Source organism: Mus caroli, chromosome 10, assembly GCF_900094665.2.
Source record: "Mus caroli chromosome 10, CAROLI_EIJ_v1.1, whole genome shotgun sequence".
In the NCBI taxonomy this organism is placed as follows: Eukaryota; Metazoa; Chordata; class Mammalia; order Rodentia; family Muridae; genus Mus; species Mus caroli.
This window is the reverse complement of record NC_034579.1, coordinates 102,937,652-102,952,892: the sequence shown is the minus strand read 5'-3', so window position 1 is coordinate 102,952,892 and position 15,241 is coordinate 102,937,652. Positions and strand designations below refer to the sequence as shown.

Genomic DNA, 15,241 nt, shown 5'->3' with positions numbered 1-15,241 from the left:
AAGGAAGGAAGGAAGAAAGGAAGAAAGAGAGAAAGAAAGAAAGAACAACAAACCAATAAGAAACAAACAAAGAAAGGACAGCAGGAAAGACAAATTACAACTAAAAGGTAACCGTTTGTATCATTCACCGGAAAAGGTTTTCCTCAGAAGAATGAATGAAGAATACCAGTTCTCTAGACTTTCTTAACAGTTCCTCCTGCAGGGCATTTTCTCATTTGATCTGCATGAGAAAAGATGTCTCAAGAGTAAAGGCATCACAGGCAGGGGTGTCTCCCTTTCTCCTGTAGCCTTGATCAAAATAGCAATTATATTTTGGTTACATTTTATATTTTAAAGGGATGTGATAAAAACTAAGATTTCATATCGCCACGTTCACTCTACTGTAAATGTGCATTTGTGTTCCTTCGCAGAGACAGAGTTTCCATATAGACTCTCACGGCACGGAACTTTGTGGCACATCTAAGTTAGTGCAGTTAGCATCCAGCTGAAAGAAGAGCTAGGCTCAAACTCACGGCCCTCTTCCCTTTTCTCTCTTCTCTTCAAATGTTGCTGTGAACAACTTTCATTAAATGTCTTGACACCTGGATCTTCTTGGGGACACATTGCTACTCGCCAAGGAACTTGGCAGTGCATGTTTCCTATTGTGGGACAAGCTTTTACTTAGAGAGCATTTTAGAGGCACAGGTTTAACCGCCACATGAACAAAGTAGCAACGATGGACTTCTCAGGAGCATAATGAAATTTCAGAGTTCAGACCGAAGAAAGCCTCTCAGAGCAGACGTGAGTAAGGCTGAGTAAGGCGTAAGTCTAGGTGTAGGACTTTTTTTAGTCTGTTCCAGAAAACAACAGTTGGGTTTCCTGGCAATGTGTTAATGGAATGACTGGTTTCTTTTTCTAAACTGTGTTTCAGACAGAGAGGAAGAAGGAACCAAGTGGATTGTGTAACTTTATAAATAGAAACAGCCCCGTTGAAATAACAGGAGCACTCTGAGTGAAGGCAAATTTTGCTACTAGCTGTGAAATTAGGCAGCAGACTGAATAGAAGAGCCATCCACGCAGCAGCTTCGGGGCTTGGCCTGGAACTGCTGGATGGGAAGCATCCACCAAATGTCAGTATTGTGCTCCACCATATTCCAAGGGTTTTAGTCCAGATAAATCAAGAGCTCTTCTCTGCTGGATATCGTCTAGTTGCAGACATAGGAAGCTTGTCTTCCACTACAAATATTGAATAATGAACTCATATGTTTTTCAGTATGGCTCATAACTTAAGAAGTTATCTGGAGCACTTATACTGGCAGAAACATGAGGGATAGAGTGCTAGCTTCCTTAGCTTCTATAGAAGAAGTGCTTCACTGTCTTTGCTAGCACTGTGTGGAGCAGTAGCTGATTAAATTCCATTGTCCTTTTATGTTAGCTCATCAATTCTCAAGCTCTGGGTTGTGACCCCCCCCAATGGAGCTCACATGACTCTTTCATAGGGGTCACATATCCTATATGCTGCATATCAGATATTTACATATTTGCTATGATTCATCACAGCTGTGAACTTATAGTTATGAAATAGTGCTGAAAATAATATTACAGTTGGGTAGAGAGGGTAACTACAACATGGAGAACTGTATTAAAGGACTGTAGCATTAGGAAGGTTGAGAACCATTGCTTTAGATGGAAGGTACTTATAAGTAGAGAGAAATCCACACCGAAGGTCATGAAAACAATGTTTTCAAGCAATCACATTCAGGTTGACAGGTAGAAGGAGAGATTATGCTTCTTCCTCCGTGTTCAGTATTTAGAAACTGTATATTTTATGTCTTCAGAAATCTTTGACTTTTGTGGTATACCCTTCAGAGACATCATCGGACAAATAGGCAATGATCTCACCAATTAGTCAAGCCTCACTTGACCTGGTGAAAAAATGAAATTTCACATTTAAACTCATCTTTAATGAGTGGCTCCCTTCACTCACGTTTATGTCTCACAAGAGTCCCTAGCACAGTGTCTTAAATATGGCTAACAGCGGAAACATATTTGTTGAAGAAAGAAAGGCGACGCTGATTTTTATATTACTCCATTGACTTGTGGTTTGTTTCTTGCCTCCTTATAAGTGTTTACCTCTAGACTCTACTCTATTTTTGATGAATGTGAATGCCATCTCTGCCATTTAAGCATAACAGTGATCTGGAGTATCATGGTTTAGGCTTTCGTGTACTGGAACAAATCCATCTAGAGCAAAACTTCCCCAACTCACAGGTGGTCACAGGTGTCTGAAGAGCTAAGTCATAAAATGGAGAATAATGAAGACGGAAGGGATTGTAGAGAAGCATCTAATACAAGTCTCCTTTTTATGCCCAGGTAAAACGAGAACTTAGCAGGTTTGAGTGAGTCATCTGAAAGCTGTCACTTGAAAACTATTTTTTAAAGTTTTATTTATTGCCCATGTATGCTTCCAGTGTATCTATGGGCATTTGTGCTTCAGCACGCGTGCCGTGGAATGAACAGGAAGGGGAGAGAGCAACCTAGTGCAGTCAGTTCTCTCTCTCTTCCTTTATGTGCATGTGCATTCGAGGGATTGATCTGAGGTAGTTTATGAATAGTACCCAGGCTTACATGACAAACTCCTTTACCTGCCTGATTCTTCATGGTCCCCAAATTGTGTCATTTTGAAACATAGATATGTGCCCTTCTATGTCTGTATTTTAAACATATAAAAGCCAGTATTATAGCTTGTCTTATTAAGAACTCTTACTTGTCTGGGCAGTGGTGGCACATGCCTTTAATCCCAGCACTTGGGAGGCAGAGGCAGGCAGATCTCTGAGTTCAAGGCCAGCCTGGTCTACAGAGTGAGTTTCAGGACAGCCAGGGCTACACAGAGAAACCCTGTCTCTAAAAAACAAAACAGACAAACAAACAAAAAAACCCAACTCTTAACGTTTTTATGTCAGGCTTACAAAATATTACTTCAATGTTCCAGGTAAGTCCCAGAGTCTTCTAGAAGCTAGTCAGAATCTTGTGCTAAAGAATTAGTACTGTGTTGGGTATGTTCAAGACATGTTCTAACATTTAAGATTGTCCGGGCACTCTTTGTTTCCCTTGTCAAGATGATCTGTGAAGCTGATTCTATTTGTAACACCCATGTTTCTGGCTGTGGGAGTTTTATGAATATTGATAAAGAGCTCATTCTCTTTAGTAATACATGATCTAATTTTTCTGTTACAAACCTGTTAAGTCCCTGAAGTGTAGCAAATTCAACTAATTATGTTATAAATTATAGGTTTTATTGAAAGACTTTAAGATACACTGTTCCTTAGACAAGAAAATGTTTCTCTATTCTAAAATGTGTTTCTCCTTGGTCTCAAACCTCCATTCCTGAAGAAAGAAGGTTAGTGAACAGAAATGATTGATGACTTCCTTGTTTCTCTCTATACTTCTGGCCTCTCTACTGAGATGACCCATCCATCCAGTTTGATCACTTGATTGACAATCATCGTGTGTCCTTTACAAGACTACAGGCCTTGTCATACCACCAGCTTTGGAAACTAAAGTCCTTTCAGCATCACTACAAAAAATATATTAAGATACTAGAAATACCTAGATTCAGACACACAAGGAGAGAGAGAGAGAGAGAGAGAGAGAGAGAGAGAGAGAGAGAGAGAGAGAGGTGTTGCTTATAATTGAACCCTTAACTTTTGAAATACTAGTCAGGTGTTTCATGATTGACCTAGAGCCACAGACCCAGAACCTCACCTATCTAATGGTGACTTGTCATTTTCCCTTTAGTGTTTCAGTTCCACAGAGGGAAGGGACACTGTACTGTGGTCCTCCAGCTACTAAGTACAAATGGAGCCAAAGTCTTCTCAATTCTTACTTTATTCTGGAGCATTTATTAGTACTTTTATTTTGAATAATTGATTAAAAATTAATCCTAGACCTGGTCACAAGAGAATAAACATATCAAACATCTTGGGTTTCTTTAATTTCCATTTATTTTGAAAAACCATTTCCTAATCTTCCCATTTTCCCACTGTTTCAAATATTACTTATCTTTGCTTCATGGCTTATTTTTCATCCTCTGCATGAGATTTTATAGTACGATTTCATCCTCATGTCCAAAGATTAAGCATTTGATGAGTAAAGGGAGCTTTTGAATTTAGAAAACATGAAAACCTTATTTTCAAGGTTACTTTATTTCTATGGGCCTAAAACATTTAATATTGATCAATGAATTACATTTTCTAAGTTGAATTCTTTTTTTTTTTATTGTCTCAGTGGATAGAGGAATTATGGGTCACCTAAGAAAAAGAGCTAAAGGGGAACAAATAGTGCTGGATAATTTCAGAAATGCAATGTCACAATATATAAAGAATATATAACCGTGGTATGGTAACATCTTCAAATAATTGTATTTCCTTGAATGTTCTGGTTTTTTAAATATATTTTAGTATGAATGGATTCCTGAAAGCTAATAAAAACCAACAATAGCATCTTCCTTCTCTTAAGTGCTAACCAGAACAGCTGAAGATATGAACTGCTTTCTCATTGGTCTTCATGAAGGCTTGATGGACATGGGAAATTAAAGTGTAAGGGTGCTGAATATCAATAAGATAAATCATATTCTGCCAGTTCTATAATTTCCATTGATATAACATGAATTATTGCTTCCATATTAATGCAGTAGCAGGAATTAAGCAACAGCTGCCTTTAGGAAAACAAAGAATATCTAACTTTTGCAATGTAAGGCAGCTCTCTAAATATAATATAGATATAATCAGCCTATCATAGCCCATGTGTGATGATGGAGAGACACAATTCAAAATAACTTCAGGTCAAAAATATCTACCAAATAAGGACTCATAAAGCACATGTTTCCCGTAAGTTCATAACAGTGCTTTGTAAAATACTTAGCCTGTTTTAAACATTTAAAATATATATTAATGTTTAATACACACATACACTAAAAGTGTATCAATGGTAGGAGCTGATGAATTTTCAATAAAGGAATACACCTGTGAAACAAATACAAAAAAGGAAACAGATATTTGCAATTTCTGAAATGGACAATTAATTACAATTTAGATTATTTTTACATGCACACACACACAATCTCACGCACATATGTATTCCTCTGTATATTTTCCCATAGTGTATATTCATTCTGTCAAATTTAAGAATTTGGATGATGTATAATTTGCTGACTTTATGAACAATGATGCTGTGAACCACACTGCCATTCTTTTGTGACTTAAGAATCAGTATTAGATGCAGAAATATGTAGGAGTGAAATTGATGACCATTAGGAGAAAAATATGCTCAGACTTGCTGGTTGTTTCCTGAATCTGTTCTAACCAATGGCTTTGTAACCATGTACAATGCATCTCTAGCTGCTCCCATCTCAGCCCTCGGTCACCCGTTCCTGTGACATCAGAGACTTAGGACTGCGTGGAATTTATTGTAGTTGAGAGCTACAATTTTGTGACAACTAAAGGAATTGATCATTTTTCTATAATTTAATCTATCACTGAAAATTCCTCAATATTATATACTATTTTGTTTTGGTTTGGTTTGGTTTGGTTTTTTTGCCAGCTGCCAGCATTAAAGAGTGCAAATCTACTTTCCCAAATAGTTTGAAGAATGTATTTTGTTAATATTATGGGTATGAGCTTCACAGGATATTTACTTCATAAATTACTTTAATATAAGTTTTCAATTAATGTACTATCTGTTCATAATCAGGGTATTTCTAATTATCAGAAAATAGTATATCAGAAGGTATACATATTTACTTATACTAATAAAGAAAATTATTTCTCAATAATTTCCATTTGTTGATTTTAGTTCATTAATTTATCCTTTCATTCATATATTCAACCATCATTACCAAAGTCTTGTTAGACTTAATAGTTATACAAATGGGATTAAAATCAGAGTTGATGGTAGAAACCAGAAATATTTAAAAAAATAATTTTTTAGCCTAGATATGTGATTGAACCTCAGTGGTCAGTTCTTGTCTAGCATTCACAAGGCCCTAAATTGGATTTACAGCTCTACAGCTTCATACTCACAATACACACACACACACACACACACACACACACACTGACCCTTTCAGCACACTTTGTCATACCCAGTGCTAGGGAAATGAAATAACCCCATTTTATACTTTTCTTCTCCAAAAGAGACTTCCCGCTATTCCATACACTGGATGAATTTTAGAGCCTTCATTTGGGTTAGTTCTTTTAGTCAGAGACAAATTATCTACTAACACTTCAAAGTTAAAATTAAGAATTAATAAAAGAGAACTTTTCAAGTGATGTCTTGCCAGAAGAAGCAATGGTTCTGCTTGTCTCTTCAACTGGAAGACAGTCTATTTCTTAAGAGTCACTGAAGGGGGTTGCAACCCTGTAGGAAGAGCAACAGTATCAACTAACCAGACTCCTCAGAGCTCCCACCAACCATAGAGTATACACGGGTGGGTCCATGGCTCTTGCCACACAAGTACCAAAGGATTGCCTTAATTGGCACTAATGGGAGGGGAGGCATTTGGTCCTATGGAGGCTTGATACCCAAGCATTAGGGGGATGCTAGAGCAGTGAGGTGGGAGTGAGTGAGTGGGTGGGTGGGTAGGTGGGTGGGTGGGTGGGTGGGGGAGTACCCTCTTAGAAGCAATGGGGAGGGGCGCAGAGTGGGGGTTGTGGAGGGGAGACCAGAAAAGGGGACATTTGAAATGTAAATATATAAAATAATCAATTTTAAAAAAGAAAAATACAAATATGGCCAACAAATCTAACAAACAGCCTTCATCTTTAATAACAAATAAACAATTATGTATCTGGGAAAAAGGGTCAGACTACAGCAACTTTATTATATTTTTGCTTATGCTTCCTAGTACCTTGAACTAAAACAAATATGAGTAAATCCATAAAGTCTTATTTTATGATTATTGTCAAACAGGTGCCTCCCATATTTTTAGTTAATTTTTGAATAGAAAAAAACTTGCTGGTCATAAGACACTTTGTATTTTAACAAGATTTCATGGTTAAAGATATTTTTCTTGGTAAAGGCAGATAAAGGGGGAAGAACAAAAAGCTGGAAGCGAACTGTATAATCATGTGTGTTTCGTGTGTGCTGAACATACAAACATGCTTTGGGATACTTGAAGATGAATGCTCAAGAACATTGGTGTGAGTTTTCATAGATAGTTGCTTAATTTTCAAAGTTATCTCCTTCTCAATCATGCCCTCTACTCTTAGTTTCTTTCTTCATTTTTATCCCATATAAGTGCTCAGATTTTTGTGCTTATACTTTTGACATGGAGTGAAGAGGAAGACCAAGTGATTGCTTCTAACAATATGTATATAACAACACCTTTAAAACCCTGTTGTTAATTCTATCTCAAGAAATAAATAAGACTCTGTAGGCCTTGGCTATCCATGTTTTTCACATATTCTTATCATTTGTTTCTTTGTGATGATTTAAGCCTGAAGATAAACAACACTTTCTGACATGATGACAGGGTGAAAATTTGGGGGAGCTTTTGAAAAAAAAATAGCTCATGCTATCAAGTGTTGAGGAGAGGGGGTTTTGTTTTTCACCCACAATGCACCTCTGCCGAGATGCATCGTCTTTGTTATGATACCAAACATTACACATCAGAAATACAATTTCCAGTTTCATGAGGTTCCATTAATTACTTCTTGACTTTAGTGCCCGAACCATTGGTGTTCTCTTCAGGAAGTTGTGTCCTGTGCTGATGAGCTCAAAGCTATTCCCACTTTCTGTTCTATTAAATTTAGTGTATCTGGTTTTACGCTGACGTCGTTGATCCATTTGGACTTGAGTTTTGTGAGAGGTGATAAATATGGTTCTGTTTACATTCTTGTACACGTAGCCGTCCTGTTAAACCAGTGCCATTTGCTGAAGATGCTTTCCCTTTTCCATTGTATAGTTTTGGCCTCTTTGTCAAAAATCAAGTGTCCTTAGGTATGTGGGTTTATTTCTGGGACTTCTATTTGATTCCATTGATCCACCCACCTGTCTCTATACCAACACCATGCAGTTTTTATCACTATTGCTCTGTAATACAGCTTGAAGTTGGGGATATTGATACCCCCATAAGTTCTTTTATTGTCCAGGAATGTTTTTAGCTATCCTGGGTTTTCTGTTTTTCCACATGAAGTTGCTAATTGCTTTTGCAGGATTTGTGAAGAATTGTGTTGGAATCTTGATGAGGATTTCATTGAATCTATAGTTTCACTATGTTAATCCTACCTATCCACGAGCAATGAAGATGTGTGTGTGTGTGTGTGTGTGTGTGTGTGTGTGTGCGTGCAAGAGAGACAGAGACAGACAGACAAAGAGAAGGGGGAGTCTATGAGGGTGGGATTCTCCCTTCTTAGAAGATAAGGGAGGGGGAACTGGGAGAAGAGGGGGAGCCAATATTGGCATATAAAGTAAATGAGTTAAATAAATAAATAAATAAATAAATAAATAAATAGAAAGAGGATGATTTCTCCAAATATAACTTAAAGATACTATTTTTTTATTTTCTGTATATGATAGATGTTTAACTTGGATGTCTGGACACCACATAGATGCATTAAATCCACTGGAACTGTAGTTATAAAAGATTTTTGCCATCGTGTGTGGTGCATTAAATCCAAGTTCCCTAGAAGAAAAGTTAATACACTTGACCAACGAGCTATCTCACTAGCCTCCCAAAAGATTATCTTGTGAACCATTTTCCGATAGGAAGAACGTCATGGTTTTGAAATGCCACAATAAATGGGAAATAATAACAGCTTTACCATTAGCTTTTCTTACAGTGCTGTGAAAATTATAACATTAGAATATTTACTTTAGTGGAACTGTCACCATCTCTTTCCTAAATATTGTGTGAATATAAACTAGTATTTGAAATTGTTTCCCAGGCATTGTAGAAGTAAATCCATTATGGTCTCTGAAAACCATCTCTCCAGATCTTGAGGGGCTCTACATTTTCATGCTTATTTTGGAGAACAAAAGGATGAGTCTGTGCTAATTGTTGAAGCTTCATTTAAAAGTATCAAAATTTAGCACCTGTTTTTCAAATATTAATTGAATGCTTGACTTTTTTAGATTTTATGCATGCATTTGAGTAATAAAAAAAAAGAAAAGAAAAGCTAGCCAAGGGAGCTCTGAACCAAATGAAAGCATTGCTCCGACTCTCTGAGATCCAGATCTTTTAGATCTAAAGTGTAAGTTAGACTTTGAAAAGGTAGTATCTTATTAGAGTGTCCACAGTAATACAATACAACCCTTTAATAATTGATAACTGTTTCCAGTAACTCTAAAGTCTGGGATTTAATTCTTGGAAGAGTCCTAAGACAATAATAGAGGATACTGACGCCTCTTTGTGGTAACTAAAGTGTGGGATGGGAAATTTCAAGCTTCTCAATCAGTTAAGTTTTATTCAGCATCCACGGAAAAATATAAACCATTCTATTTATTTGTAATTATTTATCAGTACTTGTAATAAAGCACGGATGCATTATAATTTGGGGGGGGGATTTCTTTTGACTGATTAAAGCAGTGATTCTCAACCTTCCCAATGCTATGATCCTTTACTATAGTTCCACATGTTGTGATGGCTCCCACCCATAATATTATTTCCATTGCTACCTCATAACTATAGCGGTTAAGCACCACTCCATTAAAGCATCTTTAGACACATGTGGCCTTTTTTAAAAAATTCCTTGACAGATAACATAACCACTTTTTGAAAAGCCTTCCTAGGAATAACTTTTACAAAATTAACAAAGTAATTAGTTATATTTTCCTATTTGGGAAAGTAAATATAACATCATTGCTTTAAAACTGGAGCTAATGGAATTGTGAACTATCACATATGCAAAATATATGATGGAAAGGGCCCACTTCTGCTCCTAAGGTCCTAGGGTTAAGACACAGAGCTTACACTGCTGTTTGCTTTTTGTTATCAGCCTGTCCGCAAGCCAGAGAATACATGGGTCAAACAAAAATTTACATCCAAACCCAAAGCCATCCATGCCATTTGCCAGGAATAAAAGTGCTTTTTGCATTGAAACAAAGCCTAATCCATATTTATTTCCTGGCTTCAGGAATTTTGTGGGGTCAGTTCTACGGGAGAGCTCCAGGGAGTTAGGAATCTGGCCTGTGATTTTTCCTCCTGGCACTGGCTTCTGAAACAAAGTACAATCACTTATAATATTTCAAGACGTTATCCATCATCCACACTGCAAAGCACATGGCTGTCATTTAAGCTCTAGAGTCCGGCTTGAAGACTTTCGTATTCATGGGAGGTGGAAAACATGAAAGGAAAATGGAACTGCGAGACCGGGATTTTTAGAGGGGGATTCAATTCCATGTGGGTGAAGAACTTGACTCAAAACACATATGTTCTAGGAAATGTTTGCCGAAGACTGGGTTGTTAATTATGAATTTCAAAGGGTGAACCATATATCTCAGGTTCTCAGAAGTATGTAATGCATACTACCATGTTCACGTTAATATCTAAGACTCCAGCCGTTTACAGGCACAACTTTAATAGCGATTTACCGAAAGAATGGCTGAGAAAACAGATACGTTGAAGACAGATGGGAACTCATAGCCGTTTTTGTTACACTATCTCATTGTGGTTTTTATGACACTGTGGGGATCCTACTTCCAGAAGGAGGGGAGCCTCTCTACTTTCGCTTCAGTCTGACCGCTTTTCTTTAGGGAAAGGAAAGACTCACAAATCAAAAGTTTGCTCATGCTAAACCCCAGGACCAGACATAGAAAGAAAATCTTGCTTTATAAGCATGCCTATCCATACAACAGTACTTGTTCTACTGAAACCCCAATTCAAATGAAACGGAACCAAATCTCTTGAAGTATCAGCTGGCTACTGCTGGATATGCTGCGCTTCACAGAGAACTCTCTCTGGACCATTCTGCTGTGGTTTCCTGCAGAGGACGAAACAAGATTCTTTACCCCAACCTGAGCCCATAAACTCTTCCTGTTAACCCACTGGCATCACAACCTCACAGGTATTTCTTTTCATTATATTCTCTGTGGTGGCAGAAAGCGGAGACCCTTTCTCTATTTGTCAATGAATGGACGTGTCATTTAAGATAATGTATGCTTTCTGTCACCTTACCAAGGAATGAGAAGTAGATGTTAGTCTCTTGACACCAATTTCAGTTCTCTAAATTTCTAATTTCAGTTTAGATGGAATTTTCTTTAGTCCCTGCAATCTTACTGAAGTCCGTGATAAATTTCCTTAGTATTCATTCATATTCTTAAATTGACCCCTTACTAATTATGCTGTATAACTTTGGAAACTCCTGTTACAAACATGATTCGGAGAAGTTCTAATATACAAGCCCCATGTTAGAATTCTTGGCTTCTCTTTCTAAGAGGAATGTATAGCACTCTGTAGTAAGGCTTTTGGTCTCCTAAGACAAAGGTTTTTCACATAGAGTGATTGTTTGGGATCTAGGAAAAGTAGGTGTGGCTGTGTGGGAGGAACAGTTTTCTGGGCATTCCAGAAACTTAGCTGGTGATGTCTTATTTAAAAAGATTTATTTGTTTATTTTATGCATATGAGTGCTCTATCTCCAAGTACATCTGCATGCCAGAAGAGCACATTAGATCCCATGACAGATGGTTCTGAGGCAACATATGGTTGCTGGGAATTGAACTCAGGATCCCTGGAAGAGCAGTCAGCGTTCTTAAACTATTGAAATATCTTGGTCTAGTTTGAACCTTTGGTGTAGTTCATAGTGCTAGTCTGTTTCTTTTCATTTTTCCACTCAAACTGTCTTCACGTGCATTATTCTTTTGCCTTTCATTTTATTTTGTCATAGATGGAATTAACTTCCTCCAGTTAATTTAAAAGCACATTTAAACTATGATCAAAAAGATTGTGGGGGAGATATACATGAGTTCATAATTAGATACCCTTGAGTTACGTTGGAAAAAGATGTAGTATATATCCATCTTTGTAATAAAACAGATTATATGTATGAGGATATATGACTATATGTGCATGCATTTATACATATATAAGATGTCTGTATACTCATATTTAAGGAAATGATAACATTGCCTTTTAGGAAGAAGGGGCAATGAGAACCTTAAAATTCAATGGAACAAGTAAGATTTCATTACATTTATATATATGCACATATATACACATAAATAAATATCATGCAAATATATCAATTCATGTTTAGATTATATATACACTAAATAGAAAAGTAGACTCTCTGCAAACTCACACACATGTGTGGATATATATATATATATATATATTTGTTTATACATACATACATATATATATGCCTTATATTATCTAATATTTTTATCATTTACATCACTTACAAATTTGAGATCCTCCACCAAAAGCTTGTTGGAATTTAATAAAAACTGACATATCTTACTTGCAGATGATTCACACCCAAAATTGTTCTCTACCACAGAAAACCAAAGTGAATATTTCAGCAGGAAAAGTATGCACCTTTGTAGTTGTTTCACAATATTTCTTATAAGTGTAATCTTGATAGGTCATTAATTATCATCATTAAATAAATATTATTCCTTTAGGGTCAGATTAAATTGGAATTATTTTATTTGAGTAAGGTACAATAGTCAGACTGCATTTGACATTCAAGTAGAGTGAATTTGGCTTTCGCTGTCAAAATGTTAGATGCAGATGTGGATGCCTAAAGTCAAGTTTAAATGTTTAAATAGAGCTCCATATGGTTTTAAACCAAGCAGGCAAGGCTGCTGGCAGTTTCTTATGAGATTTGATTGACAGTGTGCTTAGTATTTCCGTGATTTTCAGTCAAGCTGTTTTAATTGGCCTGTTAAAGGGAAATAAAGGGCATGATGTTCAAAACTAGCCTTTACAAGTTGTATAAATGACCATTTTGGTCTGAATTATTTGGCAAGGCAGTATTCATTTGAGATATATTTGTATGAGTAGATAGTCAAATAACAGATCATTTCAAAATGCTGCTTTGGAAAAACCCCATTACTTATTTATCACGGGGATGCTTGTCATGAATGCTAATGTTCTTTCACAGAGAGGTTCACTCAAATCTGTAACCAAGGAGGTGTCTCGTGTAATAGGACAAAATTAGCCAATGACTTCAGAGCCACAGAGCCTCATGATATTTAAAGCATCCTCATTGATGAAAACTTTTCCCAACTCAGAAAAAGAAATTCTACATCCCTCCAATTAATTCAGATGATTGTAATGTGCCCCCCCCCAGACTTTATTCATACTTAACTAAACCCATCCAGATTTAGATGTTTTCTGCAAGATTTCTGTTCTCATGTGGTACCTGTCAGGATTGGCAAGGGCAATACTAAATTAGTTAAGATAGTGCCATTTACATTCTGGTCAGCTGCTAAGTAATCTGGAGTAGTAAGCTAATAAAACCGATTTTTATGTGTCTCTGAATAACACTGAGAAATATTTCAACATTGCAAGTGGACTTTGTGTTGTATTGTGAAAGAAAATAAAGCAAACACACTTGAATCATAAGTCAAATGTGACCTGCTAAGTCTCCTCGACGTTTACAACCTCGCTATATCAGCAACAGGACTCATAACTGTGGCCTGTTTTATGTTCTGTCACTGGAGATGAGACTGAGGAAGGTTATGGAGAAAACAGAAATCTTTATGGCAGCTGTGAAGTTTCCTGAAATCTTAAGTGCTTTCCTGTAAGCTATTTTCTCTTCTGTATTTTATCAAGTATTCTCTTTTCACGCCATCATTTTGAAATAGTGGCTGAATGTTTTCGTTCTTAGTCATGTGATATAGTTCCACCCCTCCATAAGAACATTTAGTGGAAGTGTAGTCATTTTGTTGAACTGATGGAAATTGGGTTTGTTTAAAATTACTTTGAAATAACTACCATCACATATCAAGGAATTCCACAAATTAAAAATTATACACACCAACTGTCTCATTTCTGACATGTTTTCTGGTGTTGAAACTCAGTACTGATTGATTTATGCTCACATGAAAGTACTTCGTCAAATGAGGACAGATCAAAATGAATTTGTTTCTGGTCACCAGTCTTTGAGGACTATTGAGTACTATTGACATGTTCTGGTCTTATATTTTTACAACATCAAAATGTATTCTTAAGACGCTCCTGGGCTGGATGCATAGGAAACTTTTTCATCATTTGTGCCTGAAGTGTGTTTTCAGTGGAGAGGAAAAGTGGATGGATATATATATATATATATATATATATATATATATATATAATATATATGTGCATATATATGCATACATATGTATATATGTATATATATATGCACATATATGTATATGTATGTGTGTGTATCTGTATATATATATACCTGAAGATTAATGGCAAAGACAATGAGGTATTTTGCTTTACTTGAATCAGTTCTGCTTCTTAAAAAGAATCTTGTTGTTGTTACTTTTGTGATACTGAAGACTGTAAGAGGGCATGTATAAAGAGCTGAATGCTCATCTGAACCTACTGTGGCCAGTCAGTACAATCTATTAAGTTAAATCCTTTGGCCTCAAGTTTGTTCTGAGTTGGAATGAAAGAAAAAGAAAAGACACAGCATCAATAATCCTCTCCGCTGTCCTCTCTAGCCAAGACCATTGGGCAGCTTATTAAATTTTATAACTGAGACTGGTAGAAGAACAGTGTTGGTTTAGTTTAAATCTCTCAATAATTAAATCCCCAAGAGGAAGTGACACTTTATCACTGGTGAAACATGGTCATGCTTAAACCATCATTATTTTTGTGTAACTACAGCTTATCTAATGTTTCTTATCAAGCAGGCAGATGTTTTTGGATGAGAAAAATATTTATTTTAGGACCTGAATAGAGACAAGATGAAGGAGTATACCACCACACTTAATTTTAGAAGGTCACCTTCTGTTCTCTCATCTTAAAAAAAAAAATCAAGCTAAAGTGTCTCCCTTCTTCATTTCTGTAAATTATGATTTCATGTAACCACACTCGATTGCCATTTTCTAAATGAATGAAAACCTTTTATTTAATATTTAATGAGGTTTATAAGTATGTTTAACGATTTAATTTCATAAAAATCCTTGTTAAATGTATTTGTAGTTTCTCATATCAAATGCAACGTGATTAAATTTAAAAAGGATGAGATGGGAATATGAAACTAACTGGTACTAAAGAAAGAGACACAAATATAAATGGGCAGTAATTTCACTAAAAATAAAT

The 15,241-nt window shown here is 36.2% G+C and overlaps 1 protein-coding gene across 10 annotated transcripts in view; it reads left to right on the top strand.

The window, feature by feature from the left end:
* The window catches only part of Nav3 (neuron navigator 3), a 737,122-nt gene that overhangs the window by 441,114 nt on the left and 280,767 nt on the right, over nucleotides 1–15,241 (top strand). Inside the window, exon 1 of one of the 10 annotated variants that reach the window (XM_029482746.1) lies at nucleotides 435–780. The exons of the other annotated variants lie outside the window; for them this stretch is intronic. Within the exon in view, the coding sequence (XP_029338606.1) occupies nucleotides 736–780 (45 nt within the window). The 5' untranslated portion in view covers nucleotides 435–735. Of the gene's footprint in view, nucleotides 1–434; nucleotides 781–15,241 lie in introns of those variants that run through there. 10 annotated transcript variants of the gene reach the window in all.